At 52.9% G+C, this 27825-nt stretch overlaps 12 protein-coding genes across 12 annotated transcripts; 6 read left to right on the top strand and 6 right to left on the bottom strand.

The window, feature by feature from the left end:
- The first annotated feature begins 229 nt into the window (after nucleotides 1-229).
- Nucleotides 230-1001, top strand: P170DRAFT_435287 (uncharacterized protein). The gene has a single exon (XM_024848905.1). The coding sequence runs from the start codon at nucleotides 478-480 to the stop codon at nucleotides 922-924; it is 447 nt and encodes a 148-aa protein (XP_024705375.1). The 5' UTR covers nucleotides 230-477; the 3' UTR covers nucleotides 925-1001.
- A 1695-nt stretch (nucleotides 1002-2696) lies between these two features.
- P170DRAFT_424497 (tryptophan synthase) lies at nucleotides 2697-4654 on the top strand (the record flags this gene model as incomplete). The annotated part of the gene is made up of 2 exons (XM_024847573.1): nucleotides 2697-2935; nucleotides 3322-4654. 2 exons carry the CDS (start codon nucleotides 2697-2699, stop codon nucleotides 4652-4654), a joined length of 1572 nt encoding a protein of 523 aa, XP_024705374.1.
- Nucleotides 4655-4697: 43 nt separating this feature from the next.
- P170DRAFT_380428 (guanine nucleotide exchange factor SDO1) lies at nucleotides 4698-6144 on the bottom strand. The gene is given in 4 exon segments (XM_024845526.1): nucleotides 4698-5380; nucleotides 5398-5401; nucleotides 5457-5838; nucleotides 6018-6144. The coding sequence occupies 4 exon segments, from the start codon at nucleotides 6082-6084 to the stop codon at nucleotides 4865-4867; spliced, it is 969 nt and encodes a 322-aa protein (XP_024705373.1). The 5' UTR covers nucleotides 6085-6144; the 3' UTR covers nucleotides 4698-4864.
- A 322-nt stretch (nucleotides 6145-6466) lies between these two features.
- On the top strand, nucleotides 6467-8576 carry cp3 (carboxypeptidase C PRC1). The gene is made up of 3 exons (XM_024846552.1): nucleotides 6467-6503; nucleotides 6591-7186; nucleotides 7246-8576. The coding sequence occupies exons 2-3, from the start codon at nucleotides 6685-6687 to the stop codon at nucleotides 8409-8411; spliced, it is 1668 nt and encodes a 555-aa protein (XP_024705372.1). The 5' UTR covers nucleotides 6467-6503; nucleotides 6591-6684; the 3' UTR covers nucleotides 8412-8576.
- A 354-nt stretch (nucleotides 8577-8930) lies between these two features.
- On the bottom strand, nucleotides 8931-9868 carry P170DRAFT_508307 (40S ribosomal protein uS13; the record flags this gene model as incomplete). Its single annotated transcript, XM_024854558.1, has 3 exons — nucleotides 9788-9868; nucleotides 9360-9525; nucleotides 8931-9228 (listed from the first exon to the last, which is right to left on the bottom strand). Exons 1-3 carry the CDS (start codon nucleotides 9828-9830, stop codon nucleotides 8931-8933), a joined length of 507 nt encoding a protein of 168 aa, XP_024705371.1. The 5' UTR covers nucleotides 9831-9868.
- Nucleotides 9869-11343: 1475 nt separating this feature from the next.
- Nucleotides 11344-13254, top strand: P170DRAFT_404805 (uncharacterized protein; the record flags this gene model as incomplete). The annotated part of the gene is made up of 1 exon (XM_024846551.1): nucleotides 11344-13254. A coding segment is annotated over one exon (1911 nt), but the record flags the coding sequence as incomplete, so codon positions are not given.
- Nucleotides 13255-14685: 1431 nt separating this feature from the next.
- P170DRAFT_435281 (peroxidase) lies at nucleotides 14686-15991 on the bottom strand. The gene is made up of 2 exons (XM_024848904.1): nucleotides 15731-15991; nucleotides 14686-15634 (listed from the first exon to the last, which is right to left on the bottom strand). Exons 1-2 carry the CDS (start codon nucleotides 15838-15840, stop codon nucleotides 14785-14787), a joined length of 960 nt encoding a protein of 319 aa, XP_024705369.1. The 5' UTR covers nucleotides 15841-15991; the 3' UTR covers nucleotides 14686-14784.
- Nucleotides 15992-17007: 1016 nt separating this feature from the next.
- Nucleotides 17008-17475, bottom strand: P170DRAFT_473640 (uncharacterized protein; the record flags this gene model as incomplete). The annotated part of the gene is made up of 1 exon (XM_024853071.1): nucleotides 17008-17475. One exon carries the CDS (start codon nucleotides 17473-17475, stop codon nucleotides 17008-17010), a length of 468 nt encoding a protein of 155 aa, XP_024705368.1.
- Nucleotides 17476-18000: 525 nt separating this feature from the next.
- Nucleotides 18001-19338, bottom strand: P170DRAFT_404800 (3-isopropylmalate dehydrogenase; the record flags this gene model as incomplete). The annotated part of the gene is made up of 3 exons (XM_024846550.1): nucleotides 18001-18249; nucleotides 18367-18781; nucleotides 18864-19338. The coding sequence occupies 3 exons, from the start codon at nucleotides 19336-19338 to the stop codon at nucleotides 18012-18014; spliced, it is 1128 nt and encodes a 375-aa protein (XP_024705367.1). The 3' UTR covers nucleotides 18001-18011.
- A 1277-nt stretch (nucleotides 19339-20615) lies between these two features.
- P170DRAFT_135456 (HSP70/90 family co-chaperone CNS1) lies at nucleotides 20616-21521 on the top strand. The gene has a single exon (XM_024842438.1). It carries the CDS (start codon nucleotides 20700-20702, stop codon nucleotides 21330-21332), a length of 633 nt encoding a protein of 210 aa, XP_024705366.1. The 5' UTR covers nucleotides 20616-20699; the 3' UTR covers nucleotides 21333-21521.
- A 948-nt stretch (nucleotides 21522-22469) lies between these two features.
- Nucleotides 22470-23957, top strand: P170DRAFT_355932 (putative endo-1,4-beta-xylanase; the record flags this gene model as incomplete). Its single annotated transcript, XM_024844115.1, has 6 exons — nucleotides 22470-22525; nucleotides 22583-22739; nucleotides 22797-22929; nucleotides 22979-23092; nucleotides 23152-23780; nucleotides 23832-23957. The coding sequence occupies 6 exons, from the start codon at nucleotides 22470-22472 to the stop codon at nucleotides 23955-23957; spliced, it is 1215 nt and encodes a 404-aa protein (XP_024705365.1).
- A 361-nt stretch (nucleotides 23958-24318) lies between these two features.
- Nucleotides 24319-26640, bottom strand: P170DRAFT_404792 (DUF2841 domain-containing protein). Its single transcript, XM_024846549.1, has 5 exons — nucleotides 26093-26640; nucleotides 25949-26039; nucleotides 25558-25898; nucleotides 25322-25507; nucleotides 24319-25263 (listed from the first exon to the last, which is right to left on the bottom strand). Exons 1-5 carry the CDS (start codon nucleotides 26283-26285, stop codon nucleotides 24743-24745), a joined length of 1332 nt encoding a protein of 443 aa, XP_024705364.1. The 5' UTR covers nucleotides 26286-26640; the 3' UTR covers nucleotides 24319-24742.
- Between the last annotated feature and the right edge of the window lie 1185 nt (nucleotides 26641-27825).

The raw sequence follows: 27825 nt of genomic DNA, 5'->3' as shown, positions 1-27825 counted from the left end.
GCCTCGCCCATGAAATCATCCACCGGCGATGTTGTTCCCAATCTGTTAAGACACCCACGGACTACTCGCTCACCTTACCGGGTCCTGTTCTAGTTCGTCTGCTAGACTCCCTCCGTCTTAGACTAGAATATATCCTTTCCCACCATCCCCCCATTCTGCTAATCTGAACCCCATTTCGTTATCTGCTCTTTCTGGCTCTCTCCTCTTGGTCTTTCTCTTCTCTCGGCCTTCTCCCTCCTCCCCTTCCTTTCTTCTTCCTCCAATCTCCCCTCCAGACGTACGATGATCCAACAGTTGACCTCTTTGCTCGATTGTCACTCGTGCTTGCACACCTTCCCTCGCGTCCATTCCCCGGCCGGGAAAGGTCTGCCGCTGTGAAGTGCTGTTGACTCGCCTATTCCAATTCCTACCCCTACCAATCGGAGGTTAAACCTTAATCATTCGGACTATATCGATTCTCGCCTCGTCGACTTCAACATGAGTCTCCGTCAGAAAGTCCGTCGAGTGTTCCAGCGCACTGGAAGCCGGTCCAAATCCAAGGACAATGGCATCAAGATCGAGTACTACAAACGCCATGAGATCCCCCGGTCCAAGTTCAAGGGCCCGTTTGATCGGGAACACCAAAAGAAACTGGCGGCATGGTCGTTCGAAGACGCCCAGGCTGAACGCCCCCGTTCTCTCGACCTCTCGTTGTCCCCTTGTACCACCCTGCCGGACCATCTGCAACCACGCTGTAACGACGACGACGATGTGGCTCCCGATCAGATCGTCACCCCGGCGCCAGAGGTGACCGTAACTGATGGTATGTGGGACCTGGTTGTCAATGACGACCTTCCATTCCCGACTCGCCATTCTTTCGATCGCGATGAATCGATGAGTGACAGCGATCTAACCATCCATAGATTCGGCCATCGCGACTCATGACGAATACGCCCACGATCGAGACACCGACTCGGGCTCGTCCTCGTCCACCGCCGTCGACTCCGACAGCTACAGCGCCTCGCTGATGACGCTGCTCCCTGAAATCTTGCGGCAGGATTCCATCGCCCAGATCAAGGAGTCGATACGTTACACCTCACCCGCCATCCGCACCATCTCGCCACCCCCCATGTCTCCCAAGGGAACCTACATGCCCTTCTCGCCGGATGATTTGACACGGGCGTTGAACGCCGTGCAGATCTGCTCGTAACCCAACAAACCTTCTGGCAAGATTTGATCGTCGTCAGGTCACCTGACCACACATTTTTTTTCTTCCTTTTTTTTTTACCAACCCATACAATCTCGACAATATTGTGTGTGTGCTTCATTTCGCATCCGCAAAGCGGACAACCATCCTCGTTCACCGGGTCGTGTTCGGGAGATTTCGCCTTGACCGGACCCATCCCTCCACAGTCACGATCCACACGGTCGAGACGCGAGGGGGAAAGACCGAGGGAGGCGGCCAAGCCTGCAAGAGAAATTGCGAGCTACCGCCCACATCCCTCTCTCTCTCCGGGTCTGGACTGCTCTTATGCTTATGCATGAAACGAACCATGTTTCAAAAGCGACTGATTATTTTTTTTAATTGCATTGCGATTGAGCGTATACCCGCCTAGAGGCTCACTGATCTGATTTGATCCATTTGGCGGCGAACAACCGTGGCCGAATCAATGGATTTACCTATTTACCATGTACTGTTACGTTGGTAGACGAATAGAATTACATGAAATTACTATTGATGACTTCGGTAGCTTTAAAAATGAGTCTGCTCCGTACGCTGTAGCACCGTATGCGCCAAGTCGATTAACCCACACATCATCCACTATGCACAGCACACCTTCATCCCACCAACCAACCATACATCCCACAGGCAGTTCATCTCTCTCCAAACCCTACCCATAATAGCCCGGTATCGAGCGCCACACAGTATCTACCCCGTGACTCCGTAGGTAGAAGGTAGGTAGAACAACCCCAACGCCACCCCAACCCCCACCATCCAAAGTACAGTAAAAGTAAAGTAAACAAAACAAACGATCTACTTTCTGCACCGCCGATCAGATAAACCCGATCAACGCCAAGACAATAGACCGACCAGTGACTATTTGCATTTTGCACACTACGATTCCTCCCTGGTCTAGGTAGTCTGCATGTTTATCTAGGCGTTCTGAACGGGAGTTGATCGTCGGCCTGCCTAGAAGCCAGCGACGAGGGGGTGGCCACTTCGGGGACTGTCATAGGTGAAGTTTGTGGTTTGTGACCCCGCTGGTTTTTGGGTTAGGTTCTGGATTTTTCTGCTGCTGGGTTATTATTATACCTGGTTATCTAGGGTAGGTTGATGATCGTCGGGTTATTTGGTTTTGTAGGGAATATGAAGAGAGGTGTTCGGATAATGAGGTTTGTGGGTTGAGTGGGTTGTTTTTGGCTTGGTGGCGGTTATGCCTTTCCTATTATTATTGTCAGAACAATGAAAAAAATGGGTGGCGGTTTGCTATGGGTTGGTGGTGCATGGGATATTGCTTATTTGTGGCAAGCTTTTTTTGTTTTTTTTCTTGTCTTCAGTAAAATCGATTGATCATATTTTTTAAGACAAAAATTCGTATTTAGAGGGCGGCAAAATACGTACTACCAGTTAGAAGTAATACTAACACTATAGTACCCATTTGCTGATTATTGTCACCATTCAAGACACTACGATGTGGCTATATATTTCTCCCACAATGAATCACCCGCACCCGTACCCGCATTTCACACACAACATGCCCAAATCAATTCCAACAAAATCTCTAACTATACCACAACCCGATATCATATGCCAGACATCCAAATCCCAGCCAACCCCGAATTTTAACTTCATGTCGGGGTTGGAGGACCTCCGCAGGTTTCCTAAGGCACAAGCCGTCCGGCCGGGATTTGAACCTCAGTGCCTGAGGCAGAAAGCTTATGATCACCGTAAACAGTAGGTGTTAGAAGCCTGAGTCGATGATGCAACACACACATACATATCCCGTAGCGGATTATCAATCTGAAGAATGGAAAAAGACTAGTGGCTTGCGACTTGGAGGGGCTAAATTCCTGATTCCTTGCTCTGTACTCTATAAACCCTGTGCTCGGACTGGTTGAGGACAGGCTTGGCCAGGACTACAGATACACATTTCCTGTTTGGATAGGACATTGGTGGAATGGTGATAGCAGAGCGAATTGGAGATTGACTGGAATAGATGATGCGCAGAGTGGGAAGCTATAAATATTTGGTCTGGTTTGTGGTTTAGGGAGTCCGATTTTTTATTTTCATTAAATCTACTATCTACCACTAGGACTTTGATCTACTGAGATTCTATACAGACTTTACGCCATGCTCACTGCTTCCCTGCCATCTGCCAACTTGCATAGCTTGATCCATAACAAGGATCCCAGCACGGAGAGGTTCACACCTGCTCATCCCCCATCATACCCTCCCGCTCAATCCACCAGCCATCTCCTCACCTTCCTCACCCCCTCCAGCACCAAAACAGACCATCTCCCCAACCCTCCTAAACCCCCACTCGACCTCTCGTCGACCCGCTTCGGCTCCTTCGGCGGCCAATTCGCCCCAGAGCTCCAAATCGAGGCACTACACTCCCTAGCCTCTACCTTCCAGTCCACCATCACCACCGACTCCTTCTGGCAGACGTATCACGCCCACACACCCTTCTGCCCGACGCCTCTCCACCTCGCCAAGAACCTCACCCACCGCGCTACCGGCGCCACGATCTGGCTGAAGCGCGAGGACCGAAACCCATACCGCAGCCACCGCGCGCGCAGCATCGTCGGTCAGATCCTGTTCGCGAAACGGCTCGGCAGGCGCGAGATCGTGACGGACTGCGGGTCTGCGTGTCATGGGATCGCGTGCGCCGGGCTCTGTGCACAGCTGGGTTTGAAATGTACAGTGTACATGGGGGTTGATGATGCGGCGAGGCAGTGCGCGGGCGTCCTGGAGATGCAGCAGCTCGGGGCGGACGTTGTGCCGGTGGAGACGGGGGCTGGGTGTAGGACGCTCAAGGCGGCGGTGAATTCGGCGATTGCGCATTCGCTGGAAGATCAGGAGGGGGTTTATTATGTGATGGGTGGGCCGATTGGTGCGCATCCGTTTCCGGTGATTAATCGGACGTTTCAGGCGGGAGTGGGCGAGGAGGTTAAGGTGCAGCTGGCGAGGGTGATGGGAAGGGAGGAGGATGGCTTGCCGGATGCGTTGGTGAGTCCGTTGGGGGTGGGTGCGGCGGCGACGGGGCTTTTCGGTGCGTTTGCTGCGGAGAAGGGAGTGCGGATGGTGGGTGTTGAGGCGGAGGGCGCGGCGCCGTTGAGTGGTGGCAGTGTGGGTGTGCTGCATGGGTGTCGGACGATGGTGTTGCAGGATGAGGATGGTCAGATCGAGTCGACGCAGGCGATGTCGCCGGATATGAACTTTCCGAGTGTTGGGCCGGAGTTGGCGCATTGGAAGGGGATGCAGAGGGTGGAGGTGAGCGCGGCTTCGGATGAGGAGGCGTTGGAGGGAGTGAGGATTCTGGCGGAAGAGGAGGACGTCGTGGCGGGTTTGAGTACGGGGTATGCGGTGGCAGAGACGATGAGGTTGGCAAGGGAGTTGGGACCGGGGCAGAATGTGGTGTTGTTGGTGACGGGCAAAGATGACGTTCATTGAGGGATCTGTTCATGGATGAGTTGGGTTATAGTTCAGCGTTGCAACCTACTGGCACTCTTAGTTGTACGAGTAGATTGTTTGAAGTCATGATTGCCAAATAAAGATTGATATGGCATATTCATTGCATTTTTGGTATCAACCTCCGTCCGGTCATCAGTCATGGCAACATCCGAGTGTGCTCGGTCATCTATACATGTCGATTCGGTGCGCTTACTCTTCGTGAGTAACCGTCATGTCCAATACTTCCACTCGTCCCCGTCCGCGAGTCTCGTTGCCCACGAACTCGTTCAGTCCCTTGAACGCGCCGGGTTCCGCGAATCCAACCACTTCCCATTCATCTCCACCCACCACCTCTTGCGACTCGACGGATTCGATATAACTCATGATCTTGTCCTTGACATTGCCGGGGGTCTTCGGCGCCGGTAGTTCCGCGTCGGAAGCTCCGGCCTCATCCTCGGAATCTTGTCGCTTGGACTTCTTCGAGCCCTTTCCGCCCTTCTTATTCGACTTTCCGCCTCCAGACGGGGCCTCCTTTTCCTTGCTTGGCCCGCCAGCCGCCGCTCCAGCCTTGACGCTCTGCTTCAAGAGCGACACGGGACATGTCACTCTCAGCCTCATGCGTGCGCGCATCACAGGGATGGGCTGCCACGCAATCAGCGCCTTCATAGCCTCAAGCGCCTGACTCTTCGTCGACTTGTTCGGGGTAACGCCAGTCCACAACGGTTTCTTTGGCTGCGCAGGACGTGACTCCTCCCCGGCAGCGCCGCCATTCGCGTCGCCATTATGCTGCTGACCCTGCGACTGCTGTAGTTGCCCGCTCGCCGAACTCAGTTGATCCAAAGCCTTGGAGATCATGCCCGGTGTGTAAACCCGCTTAGTCGTCGGGTCGACCAGTCGTCCCGACACGATATCCAACACCTCCTTCTCGACTCGCTCCACGATCTCTTTTCGCTCCCGCTCTCCAACCTGCACTTCACCTTTGCGCAGGATCTCCTGCAGGATCTCGTCGGTGGGGACGCCCGCTCCGAAGGCTTTGGCTAGTTCTGCGGACGGGGCCGTCTGGGCCTTCGATACGGAGAGGAAGATGGTGGGGACTTGGAGGACATTGTCGAGGTCTTTTTCGGCGCCAGAACGGTACTCGAGAAGTTTGTTCTTGTAACAGGCTAATTCAAAGCGCTTTTTGCCTGTGTTGATCTGCGGTTAGCGGGGTTGCGGGGTGGGCTTTTTCAAAAGAAATTCTTGCTGACGATGGTTCTCTTCCAACAAGCATAGTTGGGGTCACCGGAACAGGGATTTTACATGGATAGATGGGTTCAAAAAAAAGAGGAGAAAGAATGTGAATGCAAGGAGATGCTTGACAAACCTTTTTTTAGTCTGACGACCGATACGTTCGTGAATTTAATCTGATTCGAGGGCTGATTGATAGGCATCTTGCAGACTGCACCTTCAAGTGAAGACGCACTTTCCCGAGGATGAGATGGATCGACAAGGAGCCACGTAGAATCCAATAACCAGAGGATGTAAAATTCAACGCCCGATGACGCCGAAGAAATCCAGTTTGGAACGACCGCCCGCCCGCCTCGTGATTGGCTCAAAGCGGCAATGACGCTGGTCCCGTGCCGCGGGTGACTCAGCCTGGCTGACTCAGCGCGTGACCTGTCGTCCCCGGCGAGGCACCGCGCGCTGATTGGCTGCCTTGGCTATCGGCGTCATCGGTGCCTGCCATCCCCAACTCCGACCTACATTCCTCCTCTCTCCATCTCTCCTCTCCATCCTTTTCATCTCTTCTCTCCCCAAGGTTGCTGGTGTTTCATCGGCTACTTTTCTTTCATTCCTGCTGTTGTTAACTGTAAGTTGATTGCTTCCTCCTGCTTGATGAGTCTCTCGGACTCTCCCCCTTGATAGCCGCCACTGATAAGCTAACTAGCTGCCCAAGCCGTCTTGACCGCAAGGTCCCCTTGTACTGCTCTTGACCCTTTCATCACCTCCCCTACCCTTTCCATCCCAGTTTGACCCTCAAACCATCGACAATGAGACTTTTGCCAGCTACTTTGCTGGTCGGAGCGGCCACTGCCGCCGTTCCTGCCCAGCAGGTTCTCAACCAGCAGGTCATGAATGGCCAGCCTCAGGAGGAGCCCGCTATGCCTGCCACCGAGGAGAAGGGCTTCGCCGGTGCCCTCCACCACTTCGAGGAGCAGCTCAAGACCCTCTCTGATGAGGCTCGTAAGCTGTGGGATGAAGTTTCCAACTACGTTCCCGAGGCTATGGACCACAACCCCGTCTTCTCCCTTCCCAAGAAGCACAACCGTCGCCCTGACTCTCATTGGGACCACATTGTCCGTGGCTCTGACGTCCAGAAGATCTGGGTTGACAGTGCCGATGGCGGCAAGGAGCGAGAGGTTGACGGGAAGCTGGAGGTTTATGATCTCCGTGTCAAGAAGACCGACCCCAGCTCCCTCGGCATTGACCCCGGTGTGAAGCAGTACACCGGTTATCTGGATGACAATGAGAATGACAAGCATCTGTTCTACTGTAAGTCCTATTACAAAATTGGCTTGGTTTACGTCTAGATTGCTAACCTTTTCATCAAGGGTTCTTCGAATCCCGCAATGACCCCAAGAACGACCCCGTCGTGCTGTGGCTGAACGGTGGCCCCGGCTGCTCCTCTCTCACCGGTTTGTTCTTGGAGCTTGGACCTAGCAGCATTGGCGAGAACATCAAGCCTATCCACAATGATTTCTCCTGGAACTCCAACGCTTCCGTGATCTTCCTTGACCAGCCCGTCAACGTCGGCTACTCCTACAGTGGCTCCGCCGTCAGCGACACCGTTGCCGCTGGCAAGGATGTCTATGCCCTTCTTACTCTCTTCTTCAAGCAATTCCCCGAGTATGCGAAGCAGGACTTCCACATTGCGGGCGAGTCGTATGCTGGTCACTACATCCCCGTGTTCGCTTCCGAGATCCTGGCTCACGAGAAGCGCAACATCAACCTCAAGTCGGTCCTCATTGGTAATGGTCTCACCGATGGTCTGACTCAGTACGAGTACTACCGCCCCATGGGCTGCGGTGAGGGCGGCTACCCCGCTGTCTTGGACGAGAGCGCTTGCCAGTCCTTGGACAATGCGCTGCCCCGCTGCCAGCAGATGATCCAGGCTTGCTATGACTCTGAGAGCGCTTGGGTTTGCGTCCCCGCCTCGATCTACTGCAACAACGCCATGATCGGTCCTTACCAGCGCACCGGACAGAATGTTTACGATGTCCGCGGCAAGTGCGAGGACTCGAGCAACCTCTGCTACAAGGGCATGGGCTATGTCAGTGAGTACCTGAACAAGGCCGAGGTTCGCGAGGCTGTCGGCGCTGAGGTCGATGGATACGACTCGTGCAACTTCGACATCAACCGTAACTTCCTCTTCCACGGTGACTGGATGAAGCCCTACCACCGCCTTGTCCCTGGTCTCCTCGAGCAGATTCCTGTCTTGATCTACGCCGGTGATGCCGACTACATCTGCAACTGGCTCGGCAACAAGGCCTGGACTGAGGCTTTGGAGTGGCCTGGACAGGCCGAGTACGCCTCTGCCAGCTTGAAGGATCTCAAGGTGGAGGAGAACCAGCACAAGGGCAAGAAGATCGGTCAGGTCAAGTCCCACGGCAACTTCACCTTTATGCGGATCTACGGCGCCGGTCACATGGTTCCCATGGATCAGCCCGAGGCTGGCCTTGAGTTCTACAACCGCTGGTTGGGTGGTGAGTGGTTCTAAAGAGTTCAAACGAGCGAGAACTTGACTTCGTGATCCTCGAGGACACGTCGTAATCATACTTCGGAACTGTTTTTAAATGGATTCACGTTTGTTCAGATGTATGACTATTCATGATCTTATACAGGGATATATACATAGTACAATGCCAACTGCGTTTTAATTTGCAACATACCATTGCCTGCATAATAAATCAATGATGCATGTAGGAAATATATATACTCGGCGGCCAGAATAGTAACAGCACGGCTAGTTGGCCCACTACGAGCATACTCGAGAAAAAGATATGCCGCCTGCAGACTCGCACCTCCGACTAGACCGAAGGCTGGCAGCTCTACGCATAATTCATAACATGGAATTTTGATGTTCATTTCATATTGGTATGATTCTTTTGACTTTTTATTGGACCCAAATCCGTTATATGTAAACAGGTCCCGTGTTCGTAAAAACCACACCAACGCTTTCCCTCTCCCTTCCAGCGAGCAAGAAAAAAAATAATAAAGTTGAACCCTCTCAGATCGTTTAGCCCTTCTTCTTGCTGACACCGACGGTGCGTCCACGGCGGCCGGTGGTCTTGGTGTGCTGACCGCGCACACGGAGACCCCAGTAGTGACGGAGACCACGGTGGGAGCGGATCTTCTTCAAGCGCTCAAGGTCCTCACGGAGCTTGCTGTCCAGACCGTTGGACAGGACCTGGGAGTCCTTGCCGTCGGCGATGTCGCGCTGTCTGTTGAGGAACCAGGTGGGGATCTTGTACTGCGTGGGGTTCTGGAGGATGGTGACGACACGCTCAAGCTCTTCGGTGGTCAGCTCACCGGCGCTGTTGGGATGGATAATTAGCTGATTGTTCATTTATCGGGGTTTGGATATTTCGGTGGTGGTTGTTTTCGGGGTGTCTGTGTTTTTGATGGAATGGCCCAATCTTCATTGGGCATCGTAGGGAGAACGTACCGCTTGTTGAGGTCAACATCGGCCTTCTTGCAGACCAAGTTGGAGTAGCGGCGACCGACACCCTTGACCTGAGTCAGGGCGTACATGATCTTCTGCTTGCCGTCAACATTGGTGTTGAGCAGACGCAAGATGTACTGGAAGTTCGTCTTCTCGCCGGACACGAGCGCTGTGAATCACGGAAAGTCAGCCATCTGCGGGTGGTAATTTGATGCGCATCTCGAAATCTCTTTCTTTTCGATGCGGTTGCGAAAATTGAAAGATTCCATCCATTCCAGCCCCGTTCTGTTCGCTCTGGTTTGTTCTGTCCCCCTCCTCTTCAACCATATCCCTCGTTCAACCATGTCGACATGCAGAAATGTATCCCCGACTTCATCTTCCTCCCCCGGCCAGATTTCCCCAGAGCGATCAAAAACAGCAGCGAGATGGACTTCTGATCTCAATATCGAGGGTATAGGAATGGCACGTACACATGATGGGCGATGGCGCGACGGGACCGCGTTGATTGTCGACTCGAGAGGGGTGAGAAGGAGGTGAAATCGACTCGCTGGGCTTTCCAACTTTGCTCGCCCGTTGTGGGATCGGGTAAAGATGGCACTAGCCTGTTTTGGGTCTTGGTGCGGTCGAGGGCTCGCTTGTAGTGCGCTAGGCCCGTTTGGGATTGGGCGTGTGTTCTGGGCGGTCTGGAAGAAACTCACGTGAGAGAGTATGGTTAGTCAGTTGTTAGTCAGCTTGGCTCTGGCTGTCTTGACTTGGGCTGGACTTTGGCTCTTGGTCGCGGACTATTCTATCATACAGAATCATGAGGCCTATTCGGTTAGAATCGAGTTACTTGATGTCTTGTATTCTGAACCTAGGGTGTTGCAACAGTCAGAGGCATTATCAAGATTGAAGCCAGGGCTACGCAGTGATACAGGATCCCCTCCCTCTTCGCGTGGACAGAGTTAGCGTTATAATGGAGTGAGCGAGAACCGAGTAAGTGGACCAGGTGATGTCCTCATGCTATCAAGATGTTCGCGGAGACGAAGAAACTGGCACGTGATTCATTTTGTCTGGTATGCAGAACACTTGCGGCGGATTCTTCCTTCCTGCACTACCACATCTCGACCATCTCGACCATCTCAGTCACCTCAAATCATTAAGTTTATCATCTAGTTCCTGGCTGTCGTATTGTCTTCTGATGCGAGCTGAGATGTTCAAAATTAAAAGCTGTGAAGGCCACCGCCTCAGGGGGTACCATGATTCAGGACTATTCATCCCGGTCATAGATCCTTTGATCATGTCTCGGTGTTCGAGTTCTGCTACACTCTTTGTCAAAAAGACTCTTTGACGAGTTTGACCCAGTGGTTAGATCAGACAATGAATGCTCGCACCCAGGTTCTCACTATCCTCGTATCAGCAGTTGACCATGGGTCGGCAGACGTCACTGAGATTGTCTATTGGGCAACTCTGATTCTTTGATCAGATTTTCTGTTGCTGGTTTTTCTTTCACATGAGATTGGCCCTTTCCTGAACTCGGAGTCATTTTTAGCTCGAACACATCTGCAGCTCATTGTGGAATTTTCTGAAGACAAAGAATGGATATCTTCAGAGCCTTCTTCATTTGACCTCTCTTTGACAACTTACGATCCCTGGATGGAAGATGACTAGGGCTGAAGATGAGACAATCGAGTCTCAAAGAAAAGCAAGGATGGACCAGCTTCGAGCCCGTGGTTCCAATGACCACCCTACCAAATCGAATTAATTCGATCTTGTCCACTAAAATAGTACACGCATGCATGATCGGGTTTTCTTTGTGGCTGATGTCATGGAAGATAGGCGTCGACAGCAGTGCTACCCCCCGGGCATTTATTAAACTCATTGCCCCGGTCAATTGGGGGTCTTAGACTTGAGCCCTCCCCTGGAAAATCGAACATCTCCTTATCACCCACACTTATTGTGTTGAAAGAGAAAGGGGTTTTGAGCATTCTTCGTGTCAAGACAGAACATGCCTTCCAGCCTATTCAGCGACGATGAGTCGCCGCCTCCCTCCCCGGTTCTCGAATATCCCAAATTGAACCTCGATGACCTGGCCGATCCTCCGGGAAACTGGCAGTTTCTGGGGGAGACTGTGCAGGTTAACATGCGCGCTCGTCGATTCCCGAAGCCGCGCTTGGAGGCAATAGTGAATCATCAGAGCTGGGGAATCGACATGGGACTGGCCAAGCGTGCAACAATCGAGAAGCTTCTAAGAGCTCTATGGAAGCTATTTTATCACATGGAGCCCGACCATCGGCCGACATCGTTTGACGAGTTCGCGGACTTTTCCAGAGATGCGGGCCCCCGGTTGCTCTCACATACTATTGAAATCGAACGCGTTCCCATTAGCAGATATTATCCTCAACCACCAACAGGCAACAAAGCGCTGAGGTCACGATTCAAGAGGCCGAGTGACGCTCCAGAGTCAATACCCGATAGTCATCTCGAGCAGATGTCTTACCCAGTTTCTGGCGGGCCAATTGATCTCGATGCCACCGAGGATGAGGATGAAGAACAGGAACAGGAAGATGAGCAGGAGAAAGAACAGGAGCAGGCTCAGGTGGTCGCAAATACTAAGAGTCCACTTCGGTCGGCACGCAGTCACTATAGCAGCGCCAGCGTGCCTCAACCGGAAAGACATACCGCACGGTCATTACCGGCTAAAAATGTCGTCGAGATAGTCCAGCGAATTGTTATGAAACTTGCAAATGCAGACCTCGAACGACACCACACAGCTACTTCGGCTGAACAGCCCTGCCTAGTGGCGACCAACGAACAAGCCCTACTGAAGACCATTGAAAGGAAGGTTCCCGCGACGTCTCAAGTGAGAATTGCCTGGAACCGTGACACCGATGAGATGGTACTGCACCCCGATGGACGTGACTATCCATACCGAGGCCGCGGTCCCGTGGGCCTGTGGAACACATGCACTATCGATTGTGTTATCGTCGCCGCCAAATTGCTTGATGCTGGGTCCACGGTAATAGATCGTTGCAAGAAAGATTGGCAGGCGCAGTTCACCCCCCTAGAACGGGGATTGATCGCCGCGACCGAGGTGGACTGGGATCTGTGTTTCCCTGGACAGAGCGAAACACTACGAGATCATTTCTGGGATGTGGTGAGTGATAGCATGCCCGAAGCCTGGATAGGGGGTATCCCCTGGGTGCAGGAAGTTTGGACCAAAGCGACGGCCAACTTCGCCCAATTCCAGTTCACCCACTACGATCAAATTCGTCAGTGCGAGTGCAATCCCGGCAATGACCTCGGTGAAACCACGGGGCCATGGAAAAGCTCAGTCATGCAGCCATCTGAAGTCCCGTGGGAGACTCAAGGGGATGTCACGATGCAGAGCCGCCTGGAGCGGGAATTTGCTCCAAAGTTGCAACTCGATTGCGACGTCTGCGATACTCCCGACGCCATAACCCGCTGGCGAACGTTTGAAAGCCTTCCTGCCCGCTTAGTTGTCATGGTTGATCCTGGAGTCCCTGTGACGAAACACACGCAGGATCTCACGTTCGAAGTTGAGACATTCGAAAAGCGAATCTCGGTCACATACCGCTGGGTGGGCGGGATATACGAGAACAAGGACAACTTCCGAGTCTTCTGGGCCGACAATCGCCCCGGCGAGATTGACCGCGGCGAGGTCCGTATGTACGACGGGGCCAAAAACTTCGGGGTCATTGTCGGAGGCCTGTCGTATGGTCACCCGAGCGAGAGAGTCCCCTACGATTGGTGGGCTGGAAAGACCATCCCCTTAGTGTTCTACGAACGGGTGGACAACGTCAGCTCCCAGGTTCTCAATACAGTGATGAGGTCGGTAGGATCAATGGTAGAAGCTGTAGAGGACAAGAGGCTTCTTGCCAATGAAATTGGCCCCTGGACCTCATCCAATGGTATCCTGGAGTATTCCACCTCAGACCACCCTGGTCAGTGGGTTTTCCCAAGCGCTGATTATTTCAATCTCGAGCTTCCGGTCAATCGCCTCGCCAGCCCTCTTTCCGAACAAAGCTATCCTTTTGGTATGCAGGACTCACCCATGGATGATGCCGCTCTATACTCGAGTCCTCCGACTCCTCGTATTGAGAAATATCCTGTTTCACCGCCCATGGAACCGTTTCAATCAGCCCAAATAAACTCGCTTGGTCTTGAGAATGAGAAAATGGGGTTTGAGGAGCCTGAAAGTATGCTCGATTTTCAGGCCCCTGCTATGCAGGATCTGGTGTCTCAGCCTGAACTTCCAGCATCTGATCTTCCGGCTTCGGACCTTGCAGGACAAAGCTATCTGCCTTCCTCTGACGCAGAACTGCTGCAGAAGTACGGCGTCAATTACACGACGCAAAACTACATGAGCGACTATTACAACGCGGCCATGCAGCTTTACTATGCGATGAAAGAAAACGGCACCGCCAGCTATCTCAATCCACAATCGAACACGAACAATATGTATGGAGTTCCACAAACCTGGCCAGCTAATATGAACCAGCCTCAGCCGTTTCAACAATTCACGCAAGTTCAGACGCCGCCGCCGCCCTTGTCGGATCCGCCGTCACGTTCACACTCAGGGCGAGGAAGCACAAACGGGTCAGAACCAGCTCGTTCTGCGACACAGAACGCACACCGATGGACAGGTCAACGCAACGATAGAAAGCGAAAACGGGAGTCACCCGACCGAAAAAGGAATAACAAGAGGAAGAAGTTTCAAAGGTTCAAGAAGAAAAAGCAGGCTAACAGGGCTCCGGGTAACCGAAGGCCTTCGCCTCGCCTTCAGACTCCCGAGGGCTGGTAGTTCTTATTTCTTTTTTTCTTTTTACTTTATTTTCTTTTCTTTTCCATTCTGCGCTCTGTATTGGCAATAGTATATACCTTTAGTTTTGTTTTGTTCAGTTGTATTATAGGTCAAATGCTTTGGATACTTAATGATAGACTTGGGAGCTTTCATACGGATGGGTTCAAGTGCAATGAAGATGCGATTGATCCCACCTCAATCAAACGAACATGAAAGACAGAGGAACAGTCTCTCTAACCGAGGGTAACCATCGCCAGTCGGCAATAGATTAATCCAACGCATCCCTGCAGGACCATCGACACGCCCTCTGGCCAATGACGGGGCAGCCATAAGTCAGGGCGGACGGCCCCGTTGTTTTCCCCGCATTTCACGCTTCCCCGGCTTTCCTCTTCCTCTCTCCTTTCTTTCGTCCTTCTTTAGTCCCTTCTTACTGTCTAATTTCATCTCTCTTTCTTCATTATAATTGATATTATCTACTATTTTCATCAACTTGAATGAACTGGACTGATTGAATCAGAAACTATGCTTGGTATTCGAAATAAACCGGTTCTAAATCTAATAAACAGGGCCTTTCTCAGACCGGACTTCTATCTACAATTAACATTCATCAAAGCCAAATATACACTATAGGCGAGCCCGAGGACACCCTCCCTGGGCTCGAGGACATCCACCCTCATTCTTCGGCGGCCCAGTGGCGGTGTTGCTCTTCTTTGCTGCGGACACGTATCCGCCCTTGACGTTGTCCGTGTTGACAATGACGCCCTTCTCGTCGCGCCGAATTCCCAGCTCGATCAGCTTGGCGAACACCTTAGCGAAGTGATCAAAGAACAGATCCTTATCCTCCGCATATCGCTCCACCCATGGCCGGAACGACGGGTCGATGATCAACGAGATATCGGTCGGCAGCATCATCAACGGCTCGTCATCCTCGTCGGCATCGGGATCCACATAATTGAACTGCTGCACGCCGTTCGACAGCGTCCGCGGCTTCCACTCCAGCTTGAGAAGCAGCTTGAAGAACTGATTCGAGAACCGAGTCGGGTTGTTCACCCAGGGACCCTCGAATCCGCTGCGATCCATATGGCACCGTCCCAGATTATGTCCACCGGCCAGCGCCACGATCTCCTGGTCGTTGAATCCCATGCGGTAGAAGATAAATCGGAGGTGGTCGGCGCCCTGGGCTCCGTCGGGCAACCGGCCCCGGGGTGGCACCTTCGAGTCGTCGACCAGATCGGTTCGGCCGGGCTTCCAGGCAACCTTGGGGCCACCCATCTCTTCGACGGCCACCACGCCGGCTAGCGTCCACAGGTCCGAATATGTGATCCAGGGGTTCTTTTCCTTCACCGGCTCCAGGAAGGCTCGTCCGTGTTGGAGACCCGCGTTGGCGGGATCGCCTCCCTCCGCTTCGTATCGCATACCGGCGCCATTGGTACCGCCAGTGTCGGATTCAGCGTCGTAGGTACCTGCGGAGTGCCTGGAGGAAGAGTCTGTCAGTGGCAACTCGGATTTGAACGACTGCCAGGGCATCGACAACGGATAATCGGCCAAAAAAATGAAGGAAAAAACATACCATGCCAAACGGACGAAAACAGGCCCGGCGCTGCCATCATCATAATCCGGCTTCTTCAGTTGAGCGACAATGTCGCGTCGCACGGCGCTGTAATCCCCCGGGTTGCTCATCTCGGCCGATATTTCGTCCGGGGTAAAGTGGCTCGGATAGTGTGGGTCGGAGAAGGGGTAAGTGCAGGAAATTTCAGCACGACTACGTTTGCGAGTCAAAGCAGCCAGCAAGTCAATGAAGGGAAAGGAGAATGACGGAGAGTCCGGGGAAGGGAAATATGAGGGAGTGAGAAGTCTTTCAATTCGGGGGCGTTGCCATCTGCTTCCACATGAAGAGAGGCAAGAGTGGATCCGCGGTGCCGAATCAATATTCTGGACATTTGGCCGACATCCAGATGCCGAGGTCCATTCGCCCTGGGTACTCTGACGGCTATCGCCATCGCCTACGGAGGACGGGGTAGGTTTTGTTGCAATGTCGATAAAAAGACCGGAGTTTTTCATATCTCTTCTATCTGGTTTACACTAAGCCTCCCTACAGAATTCTCTGCAAAACTGCTGCATACAAGTCACCGGCAACATGGATGTTCCTGACTAATTCGGGACTCGGAAAAAACACTTGGAGTTGGCACATCACATTTGTTCTAAATTTGCGTCACTCAGGGTCTGGTTTTCGCCTGGGGATATCCCGCCCAAAAGCCGCTTAATGCGAAAAGTTACCTCGGAACCTGGGTTCCCGTTATCGTTGGCGATTATCTCGGCCTGACACCATCGATTCCGGATTGCTCAGCATTTGGTCTTAGACTAGTTTTCCGATAACTAGGCCTCGAATTAGACTCCAGACATTACGTTTCGGTCATATCTGGATCAGGGACCAACAACTAGCATCACAGGATGGACCGAGCACATGGTTTTTAAGGTTGTTGCCACTGTTCCGCCGCTGATATTGTCGCTTGTGTGACTGGCCTGCGGTTGATCCACATGTGAAGATGTTGAACTGTGGTTCGGTGCTTACAAACCCGTTGGACCAGATTTACCTGAAGCATGAAGATGGCTAATGGTGCTGACGAAATTTGCAATCCAGTCAGCTATCTAAAGACAGTGGATAATTATGGTACTCATCAATGATTCTTCACCGTAATATTCATATAGATATCTACAACAACAAGACTGAGATACCCCTAAGTCTACACTCAATACTAAACCCCGTCTAACAAGTAACACCTGAATAGCCTAAGTCAAGAACCATAGCATACTCCAATCCCTTTACAAAAACACAGTAATCCAAATCTAAAAGCGAGACAACCTCCTCCCATCCCTCAGATACCTCACCCTCTCCCTCCACCTCCCACTCACCTCCGTCGCCTTCCCCAGCAATCCCGCAAAACACTTCCTCATCCACCGCCTCTCGCCCCTCCACCGCTTCAGCCTTCGTTTCTCGCGCGCCTCCATCCGCCGCACCCTCCGCTCCAGACCCCGTCGATGCGCTTGCTCCGTCCCCGTTATCACCCCGATCATGTCCTCGATGGGACGCGTGTGGCGCGAGCTCAGCGTCCCGGTGTCCAGGTGTTTGGAGATCTGGATTAGCGCGGTGGTGATGTCGGAGGCGATGTGCTGGAGGAGGCGCGTTTTGGATGCGGAGGTGAGGTTGCTCAGGGTGTTTTGGTCTTGGTCTTGGGTTCTGGTGGTTGGAGTTGGGGTTGAGGTGAGGAGGGTGGTCCAGTGGGAGGGCACTTTTGGGCTATGGTGGAGGGGCATTTTGGGTGGTGGTGGGTTTTTTGGATGAGGTATGTTGAGGAGGTAAGATGTGTATAGTGTAGACTGCTTATGAGGGAGGTTGAGGGTAGATGAGGAGGGAGATAGATGAGAGAAGGAGTTTGGATTCTAGAATGGTTCGAATGGGCTCTTTTATGCGGGAAGTAGATTGAGTGGGCGTTTGATAGCAGTCTACTTTGATTGCTATCTGATTGTCTGCCCATTTATCAGTTCTTGGTTCTTTATTTGATATGCTGTGGTTGAAAGAATATGGCATCATATCTGTCCTCACCCAGATGACGAGCTATAGGTTGTAATGTATGTACCATGGTCCTGCATATCAACTGTTTGCGAATGTACTTGAAATGTGCAATAATAAAATAGCAAAAATAGAGCAATGACAGCAGAATCCCAAATGCAGTCCACCAGGCAACCTTAGTCGATTGCAGGAATCTCCACCAACCATACGCTGCATACAAACATGCATGCATCCAACCACCTCAAACGCTAATCCGACCCAAAGAAATCCAAATGTCCACTCAAAGCCCAGACAAACGCTTGCCCCTCCCTGATCTTAAAGCACTTACAATCGCATCTCCCACCTCCTTAGTCCCCGCCTTGCCTCCCAGATCCGGCGTCCGGATGCCTGCATCCAGCACCGTTCGCACGGCGTCTTCCACCCGTCGCGCCTCGGTCTCCATGTTCAGCGAGTAGCGGAACATGAGCGCCACGCATAGGATCATGGCGACGGGGTTGGCGATGTTTTTACCCGCGATGCTGTTTGGACTGGTTAGTTTGGGGCTAATTATAGATAGATCAAACCGTGGGGTTCAAAGCGAGGACTCTATCCAGACACAGCAATCCAAGGAGCATTGAAAGGGGCAGAATACTCACGTCGGCGCAGACCCATGCGTCGGCTCATACAGCCCATTCGTCTTCCTCCCTTCACCCGGCAACCCATCCAAGCTAGCACTAGGCAACACACCCAACGTGCCGATGATCGAGCCCGCCTGGTCGGAAATCATATCGCCAAAGGTATTATCAGCCAGGAGGACGCCGTTCAGGGCGCGCGGGTTCGTCGCCAGGATCAACGACGCCGAGTCCGCCAGCTGATGCACCAGCTTAACCTGTGGGTATTCGGTGGTGATGGTTTTCTCAACAACGCGGCGCCAGAGCCGCGACGAAGCGAGCACATTAGCCTTGTCGAGCGAAATCACCGGCCATGGGGGATCGTGGCGCAGTGCGATTTCGGCGGACAGGCGCGCGATGCGTTGGATTTCGGGGGTCGAGTAGCCCCATTCGTCCATTGCTGGGGGATTGTTAATCTCCATCATCCAGTGCATTTCGCTCCCATGCTGAATACTCTCAGAGAAAATGGGGCTATATCCTACCATACTCATCCTCCTCCACCTTCCGTCCAAAATAAGCGCCTCCGCAATTCTCCCTCACCACCACGAAATCCACCCCCTCGATAATCTCATCGCGAAACGGCGTAAACTGCCTCGATACAGCACGGCTCGGCGAATCCGCCGAACAAGGCCTCAGGTTCGCATAGATATCCATGGCCTTACGCAGCTGCAGTAGGCCGCCCTCGGGCCCGTCTAATCCGCGCCGCGCATGGTCCCATTTCGGGCCACCGACGGCGGCGAAAAGCACCGCGTCGGAAGCCAATGCAGCCTGCTTTACGGCCTCTGTGATCGGTTTCCCGTGCACGTCGATACTGCATCCGCCGATGAGTTCCTGGCGGAGGTTGAAGCGGAGAGTTGGCGAGGTGAATGCGTCCAGGACTTTGGTGGCTTCGGTCATGATTTCGGGGCCGATGCCGTCGCCCGGGAGGATGAGGATGTTGTATGTTTTTCCCGTCATGGTGGTCAGTATCTAGCTGTTTGTTGGGTGCTTGGTTGGGCGATTGACCCTGGATTCTGATGGCGTCTTATACTGGCCATGCAGGCTACTCGGATATCGGCCATCAGCCCGAGAATGCGGGGAACGGGGAGGTTGGGGTACGGCGTTGCGCCGAACGCTATTCATGGATGGGGATCTGCACTTGGCGTGTCTGTCATGTCTACGCAGTAGGACGTCGAAGGCTAGTCTGGAGAGTGCTCAAGGGGCTATAGTCTCATGGTCCAGTCGTATAGTAGGTCCTTTCTGGTCGCAATGCGGGGCTGTCATGTCCGACGGCAGGTTGTGTCATTCCACCACGACATGCTCCCCGATAAAGGAACTGTGTAGACACGAAAGAGATCAAGATGCATCTGCAATAGTGAAAGGATGACGATAATATCTGGAATCAAATGCATCAACAGACTGCCCAAACGGGTAATGCGCAGGGCTAACCCTACCCCTCCTGTTTGCACTGTTTGCCCGTCTTTATCGGATTTCTCGATGATCAATCAATCTTCGCCGTGACAACCACCCAACGCAGACCCAGTCCCAGTCCCTCACTCAGCCGGCATCATGTCGCGAATCGAAGAACTCCCCGATGACTTCGACGAGTCCATCGATCTCAACAAGCAGGTGCCCGAGCCCGAGCCCGAAGCCCCCCTCCCCGTCACCGACGATGAGCCCAGTTTCCCCATCAACGAGGAGCGCATGAGGGAGATGGAGCAGAAGGATCCGTTGGCCCCGAAGATGTCGCAGAACATGGCTTCCGTGCGGTCGCATACTACCGACGAGCTGGCCGACATGTTGAACAAGACGCCGCTGTTCATGACGGATATTAATAAGGCGGGCGATGAGAGTGAGATTTGACTTCCTCCCTCTTCTGGGTCTGGTGGGTGCAGGATCGCAGGGATGGATATGCTAACGGTTCGCAGACGGAGAGAATATCATGCTGGATGCTATCCAGGCGATGCAGAACGAGGGAACGCGCGGCGAGGTGGCGCAGAATTATCGCGAGCAGGGAAACGAGGCCGCCAAGGAGAAGAGGTGGATTGATGCGAAGGAGTTCTACAGCAAGGCGATCGCTGTCTTGATGGCCAAGGAAGACAAGTGGGATAAGCCGGAGGATCCGAAGGAGGAAGAGAAAATCAAGCGCCAGGTGGAAGAGGCTTCGTATATCAACCGCGCTTTGTGCAATCTGGAACTGGGTAGGGAAATTCCGGTCGCATATGCTAGACGCACCGTGCTGATTTACGACTCCAGGTAACTATCGCTCTACGACGCTCGATTGCGCCTCCACCCTCAAACTCAACCCGAAGAACGTCAAGGCCTTCTACCGCTCCTCCATGGCGCTGTTCATGCTCGACAAGATCCCCGAGGCGGAGGATGTTGTGAACCGTGGACTTGCTCTCGATCCGGATAACAAGTCGATTCAGACGATCGGGAAAAAGGTTGGCGAGCGCAAGGCGGCGTTGGAGCGCATCGCGGCCAGAAAGAAGGCCGAAGCCGAGAAGCTGCGCAAGGAAAACCAGATGCTGAGCACCGCCTTGAAAGCGCGACAGATCAGAACCCGCAAGACTGAGCAGCCCCCGGAGATGGAAGATGTCGGCATTCGTCTCACGCCCGATCCTCTCTCGCCGGAGAGCAGCCTTGAATTCCCCGCCGTGTTCCTATACCACATGGATGCGCAGTCCGACTTCATCAAGTCGTTCTCCGAGTTGACTGCTATCGAGGATCACATGGAATACATCTTCCCCTTGCCGTGGGACACCAAGAAGGAGTATACCATTGGCGGCGTAGAGTGCTTCATGGAGACCGTCACGGGCGGGTTGATCAAGGCCGGGAAAAAGCTTCCGCTCTTGCAGATCCTCAGCGGAGGCAAGGTGGAGGTTGTTGACGAACTGGTTCGAATCTACGTCGTGCCCACTTCCAAGACGGGCAAATTCATTGCGGAAATGAAGGCCCGCAAGGATAGCTGAGCTGTCTTTGACCAACCTGCAAGCTCTCCCTCTTGTCAACCCAGGAAGGAGACGATTTGCCGTAGGTATTCCAGGGTAAATCGTCCTGCGACCGAAGCCACGGCAGTGTCCGCCGGTCATGACAGTCCCGACTTGGTCGGTTCATCATGAAAGCAGCCACACGAATGTCAGCAGACATTGAGATTTCTTCACCCTCTCATGGCCACCAATGGGCTTTTTTAATGCTCGGCTCGGCTTCAACTTCCTGAGAAGAATGGTTAAGATACCATTTTCCAATTGAACTGCCGGATGTATGGGCCGGATACCGATGTGAAGAACGCCTCCTGTATATAGACCACGAATGGCATTGATCCAACCCTCAGCAATCTGCAAATCCGTGACTGATCCGGCCATAAGCAATATCCACTAGCACCCAGCCTCTGCTGACTGTCATGGGCCGATGCGGGGCTTCGGAACTCCCTCCGTGAAACCGGATATGAAGCTTAATGCAGACACAGTTCGTGCATCATGGCATGACAGAATCAGTCTTGAAGGCAGCAGCAACCGCAATATACCCGTACCCGTAAATAGCATGTCTTACCAAAGGACCCACTACTGGCATTGATCGGTTTATGAGGGTCTGAATCAGTCCTGGTGCCTTGTAACCTCGGGTGTCGCAGGTTAATCACAGCGCTGGTCTGCGGCCTCAATTAGTCCCAAACCAGCAATATCTGCCGACCCACTTGACACCCGTTGGCGGATGAAGAATCTCCGCTATTCCTGTTCGCCCCATCTGGTTGGTTCAGCCTAAACTCCATTAGCCTTGACGAACAAGGGGTCAGCTTTCCACTGGCAATGGTCCAGCGAACCATCTAGGACCGATCGGGCACGGACGAGCGCTAAACTGGCAAGCTAATTTCCAGCAGCGCTATTCCCGGAGATTGGACCTTTCTTTTCGAGCGTTCATCCGAACGGGTGAAACTCAGCGACATGGAACAGGTGGTCCTGGATTTACTCGGCTTCTTCTCCTTGGATAAATGGACCTAGGAGAAGCGGAGCTGTTATAAGAGCTGTGAACACCCCCTGCTTGTCTCAGGCTTGTTTCTTTTGCTACATCGGTCCGTGATCTTCGTCGGGATATCATAGCAGATCGTCATCATGGTTTACCTTCCTTCTATCACCGCAGCTCTGGCTGTCGGCGCTCTTCCCCAGCTGTTCGTTCCCGTATCCCTCCAGATGCGCTAGAGTTCGCAAGATACTGACTTGAAAAGGGCCTCTGCTGCTGGTCTTCATCAGGCTGCTGTTGCGAAGGGACTGAACTACTTCGGCACGGCCACCGATAACCCTGAGCTCACAGATGTTCCGTATGTGACTCAGTTGAACAACACCAATGATTTCGGTCAGATCACGCCTGGCAACTCGATGAAGGTAGGTCCAATTTTCCACACCTTTAAATCTATACATCGAGACTAATATGGTGCATAGTGGGACGCGACCGAACCTTCTCAGAACACCTTCAGCTTTGCAAAGGGCGATGTCATTGCGGACTTGGCTGATGCCAACGACCAAGTGCTGCGATGCCACAACCTGGTCTGGCACCAGCAGCTGCCCAACTGGGGTATGTAATCTTGAAGTCTAGTTGCTTGAGCAGTTCTGACATCTTATAGTCACCAGTGGATCTTGGACCAACGCGACGTTGACTGCGGCCCTGAAGAACCATATCACCAACGTTGTCAAGCACTACAAGGGCCGATGCTATGCCTGGGACGTTGTCAATGAAGGTATGCAATCGGTCCCAACTTATCGAAAATATCGCATCTCTAATCCACTCACTCTCCAGCGCTCAATGAGGACGGCTCTTACCGCGACAACGTTTTCTACAAGACCATCGGTGAAGCTTATCTTCCGATTGCATTTGCCGCCGCTGCCGCCGCCGACTCCGACGTGAAACTGTACTACAACGATTATAACATCGAATGGGCCGGCAACAAGGCCAGCGGGGCCCTGAAGATCGTCAAGCTGATCCAGTCGTACGGCGTGAAGATCGACGGAGTCGGTCTCCAGGGTCACTTCACCGTCGGCAACACCCCCGGCAAGAAGGACCTAGCCAGCACTTTGAAGACCTACACCGCGCTCGGCGTCGAAGTGGCCTACACTGAAATCGACGTTCGCATGGCGACCCCCGCCACCGACGCCAAGCTGGCCCAGCAGTCGACCGACTACCAGAACCTCATTGAGGCCTGCGTCGACACCCCCAAGTGTGTGGGATTCACCATCTGGGACTGGACTGACAAGTACTCCTGGGTTCCCAGCACTTTCCCCGGCCAGGGTGCCGCTTTGCCCTGGGATGAGGACCTGAACAAGAAGCCTGCCTATACCGGTCTCCTCAAGGGCCTGGGAGGAAGCGCGTCTGAAACCACGACCTCTTCGTCTTCTTCTGCGCCCACCAGCACCAGCACCAGCACCACCGTCGCCGCTCCTTCGTCGACCAAGAGCTCCAGCACCGTCTCTGCGCCCCAGACCACCTCGACGGGCGTTGCGGGAAAATGGGAACAGTGTGGCGGTAACAACTGGACCGGTCCTACCACCTGCGTTAGCGGCTCGACTTGCACGAAGCAGAACGACTGGTACTCGCAGTGCCTGTAAATGGGCCTTTTGCCCTTTTTTCCCCATTTCCCCATCGCTGTGCTACCGACCCGTCGGGCTGTGCGTGCAGGTTATTAGCAGAAACCTGTTTTTTCAATTCTCCGTCCATATTTCAAACCTTGTGTATATTATTAGTGAACAGTTATCAATCCGAACCCATCCTTTCCACGGACCTCCCGTCTGGATATCATATGTAGGAGAGATCTCCCTCGCAGGATCGACCGAAGCGTGCCGGATTCCCACTTTCGGGGTCGCTTGCTGTACGTGGACCGATTCGGAAGTCTCGCTCTCACCCTCTTTTTTCTCCTCTTCGTTTCTCCTCTCTTTCTTCCCCCCTTCGCCCTCTGCGTCAGTCGGTCAGGCTTCCTGGATCGCTTCTCTGCTCCCCCTTACGTCGCGAATTGACCAAACTTATTCCTCACATGTCTGTTGAAACGCCTCATTATTTGATATTAGATGACTAGGTGGGATCCTTCTCTAGGTCATTGCGCCTTTCGCACATAAATAGCCCTGCTGGCACGCCCGACTCCCTTCCAGATATATGATGAGATATATACAGCCCCGGACTCCCGTGGATTATCTTCTTTTCGAGTTTCCTTTCCTGAAGAACCGAAACTTAAGTATTGTGTTGTGTGGTGTGTGGTGTTGTGTTTCCCTGGTTGCCGTTAATCAACGCTCCCGTCGCGCCTTCGACCCTGCTGAACAAAAGAAAAAATAACAAAGGAGATCAAAACGCTGAAAGATTTGAGATGAAACAAAGGAAAGTGAAACAAAGGAGATGTGGTCTAATAATTAAAATAGTATGGTTGAGGACACCCTCCCAGCTCCGTCCCGGAGAGTCCAAGGACCGGAAGGGTCTGTTGCGACTGGCTGTGGTGGTGATTGAGATGAGGTTCGTTGTAATACCTGAGCGGAAAGGTCTGACTGTCCAATGGCATCGAGGTAGGGGTGTCGTGGTGGAACAGGGGGGGATTCGAGATGTCCACGGGGTACGAGCTGTCGCTGTCGCGGGCTCGCTTGGGGTTGCTCAGAGATGGGAGCGATGGGGGAACACAGTGGTCCCAGGTGGCAGGCAGGCTGTGATTGAGCTTGCTGCTCTCTTTCCGGCGTTTCTCGGCACTGTCGCTTGTTGGTGAGCCGCCGGTGGTTGGGAAGACCGACGTGTGGGATTCCATGTCGGGAACCTCTCGTCTATACACGGGGTTGATCTCCGATTTCAGCATGCTCCCCGTGGATGAGCCCATGCCGTGGGAATCGGCCATGTCGGGGAGGTGGACTCGAGAGACGCAGACGACTGCTTGACCATCTGCGGAATGTGAGGAGCCGTTCATGGGTTGAATGTTGCTCTTGGTGTCAGAACTTACCGGTCCTGCCGTCGAGATAATTCTCCTCCTCTTCGCGCACGCTATAGATTTCATCCAGCACCGGCATGCGCTCTTGGGGTGAGATCGAACGTCGAATGGACTGGTCGGCCTCCTTGAGTCTGTCGACACAGATGGCATGGCTCGTTCGCAGCTCGCACAGGATGTGTACCAACAACCGGATTCTCTCTGAGGGAAGTTAGTCTCCAAAACCCCCATTCGAATGCTCCAGAGCCTACCTGGCTTGAGAAGGTGATCGGGTTCCCGGTGAGTGACTCCCGATGGCCACCAGGCCGGCTTCGTCAACTCGGGGTCGAACTGCTGCGAAGTCCCCGAGATGATCTTGCGGCCGTTATAGGGAAAGTTGACCTGCTTTCGAGGCTCCACAAGCTTGATGTATGCCTTGGCGAGGATCCGGCAGTTGATCTGCTGCAGGCTCTCGAATGCTTTCTCATAGTACCGCCGCAACAAACTGCGGTTCCGGATGGGAAGCATGGTCTTCTGGTGGCAATTAATGCTCATCGGTACGACACACTCGTGAGAAACCCGCTTTCTCTTGGTTGGGTTGCCATCGTGGAACCTATCCTTGTCAGGCCGCTGCCAATCTACAAAGCACGGATCAACACTCACATCGACGACCCGCGACTCGATCCTTGGTTTGGTGACTGCGGCGACAAGGGACTCTTCCCTCTGGCATCATCGGACTGCGACCCTGGGGAGCCTGTTTTTGTCTTGTTACTTCGGAAGTCCTATACCGGAGATCACCAAGCATACCTATAAGCTTCGGGGTACCGTTCTTGTTCGACAGGGCCACGGCTCGCAGAAATGAGTCGGTCACGTTCGGTGACAATACTGATTGGCAGTTGCTTGCGATAGAAGGTGAGGCTTCGAAGCGGAGTTTGCCACCCTCATCGAGATAGATGAGGGCGAAGTGCATATAATTCTGTCCGTCCAGCGGCGCGTCCATTGATATAGGTGTGTGAGACTGCAAGAGAAGTGTCAGCGGTTGCTCCAGCGAATCCGTGCCTTGGTTCCAGTACCATGGAATGTGAATTGCACTGGCCGCTCTTCCAAGGCCAGGGGGAGACTGAGGATCGGCCGTACTCTAACTTTTAATTCTCCTGGTGCCAATCAGGTACGGAAGAAAGTGAACCTACGCTTCAGCAAACTTCCTTAAGAACGGGGCACGAGAGCCAGCATTTTTAAAGATGCAGGAAAAGTGAGCAGCCAATGTTTGGATCCACAAATAATAAGGTTACAGGGACTTCCTAGGCTCAAAGCTCTCTTTTTTTCGAGACGCCCCAACCCACTTTATATGCGTCAACCCATCGAGGCCCGGGGAGTGATCCCAACACCTGAAGAGGGAAATATTGGAGTGGAGAACGGACAAGAGAAAAAAAAAAAGAAAAACGAAAATATTCGGGGAGACAGCAACTAGGCTGGAATCGAGTCTACACCGTAATGAACGGTAGGAAAGAAAAGAAAAGAAAAATACATTGATCAGCCCAAAGCTGTGTCACTAATGTGCGTGGCCCTATGTGGCACAACATTTGACGGGACTCCCCATCCGCTCGGATGCATTGGGCGTACAAACTAACGCCCTTCTGCATCGGTATCGCCTCCAATGATCAGCTGCCTTGACAACGGAAACGCAGGATCTGGTCGTATTGGGATCACACCTGCATGATACATGCCGGGGAGTGTGTAGTTTTTTTTACGTTTCAAACCGTCAATGCCTATTGTTTTATCTGCACCCGAATGACTTGGTGGCCAATGCTGTTCTCAGAATAGCCTGTTGCGCCTCAAAACGTCCATCGACGCCCTCAGGAGGGCTCATTCAAGCAATCCGGCATGTGACAGGGTACAGGTGCATGGAAATATTCGAGCTGAGAACCGCTCCTGGATGAGGTTTGAACATGGTCAGGACCGCATCGTGTGGGGGATCGCGGTGCATCTCGGTACTCAAGTCCGCATTTCTTCTCTGGGACATATTTCCTTTTTCTGGATCCTTCCACATTTTTCTCCTAATCCCGATACTCTCCCGCGGCCTCCTTACCTGATACATTGGGTGTCAGGCATTGATAGACGTCCTGCATCTCTGGCCACCATATGGGGATAATGCTAACTACTTCCGAACACGGTTAATATCAACCAATTCATGAACAGATAAATCGGCGCCTTTTTTTTTGACAGAAAAGAGACAGAGACAATAGCCCACCCGCCCATACGTGTCCCACCTGACACCCACAGCCAATGCAGAAAGCATGTATGTAATGGCGAAACTGCGATTGACATAGGTGGTCCGGTCCGTCTGGTCGCCAAAACAGGGCGGCATAGGACGGCGACGAGCGAATCAGGAACTGCGGCAAATGGAACTGGGGGAGGAAAAAAGAAATGAGAGCAAGAAAAAACAAGAAAAAAAAAAATGAAAAATGAAATACAGGGAACGCTGCAGGTGAGGTCGGGAAACGGTTGCGGACAGATGGCTCGGAGCTAGTCCTAGCTTC

Source organism: Aspergillus steynii, assembly GCF_002849105.1.
Source record: "Aspergillus steynii IBT 23096 chromosome Unknown P170scaffold_3, whole genome shotgun sequence".
Lineage (NCBI taxonomy): Eukaryota > Fungi > Ascomycota > Eurotiomycetes > Eurotiales > Aspergillaceae > Aspergillus > Aspergillus steynii.
The sequence above is the reverse complement of the archived record's forward strand: the minus strand, read 5'-3'. Positions and strand labels throughout refer to the sequence as shown.

Coding starts and splice junctions, on each gene's coding strand:
- P170DRAFT_435287 (XM_024848905.1), top strand. CDS start 478: ATGAGTCTCCGTCAGAAAGTCCGTCGAGTGTTCCAGCGCACTGGAAGC.
- P170DRAFT_380428 (XM_024845526.1), bottom strand. CDS start 6,084: ATGCCTATCAATCAGCCCTCGAATCAGATTAAATTCACGAACGTATCG. Junction 5,839..6,017: donor GGTCGTCAGACTAAAAAAAG/GTTTGTCAAGCA, acceptor AGATCAACACAG/GCAAAAAGCGCTTTGAATTA.
- cp3 (XM_024846552.1), top strand. CDS start 6,685: ATGAGACTTTTGCCAGCTACTTTGCTGGTCGGAGCGGCCACTGCCGCC. Junction 7,187..7,245: donor TGACAAGCATCTGTTCTACT/GTAAGTCCTATT, acceptor CTTTTCATCAAG/GGTTCTTCGAATCCCGCAAT.
- P170DRAFT_435281 (XM_024848904.1), bottom strand. CDS start 15,840: ATGAGCAACCCGGGGGATTACAGCGCCGTGCGACGCGACATTGTCGCT. Junction 15,635..15,730: donor GTTTTCGTCCGTTTGGCATG/GTATGTTTTTTC, acceptor CTCTTCCTCCAG/GCACTCCGCAGGTACCTACG.
- P170DRAFT_135456 (XM_024842438.1), top strand. CDS start 20,700: ATGGCGCTGTTCATGCTCGACAAGATCCCCGAGGCGGAGGATGTTGTG.
- P170DRAFT_404792 (XM_024846549.1), bottom strand. CDS start 26,285: ATGGACGCGCCGCTGGACGGACAGAATTATATGCACTTCGCCCTCATC. Junction 25,508..25,557: donor CGATCACCTTCTCAAGCCAG/GTAGGCTCTGGA, acceptor AACTTCCCTCAG/AGAGAATCCGGTTGTTGGTA. Junction 25,264..25,321: donor TTATCTCGACGGCAGGACCG/GTAAGTTCTGAC, acceptor CACATTCCGCAG/ATGGTCAAGCAGTCGTCTGC.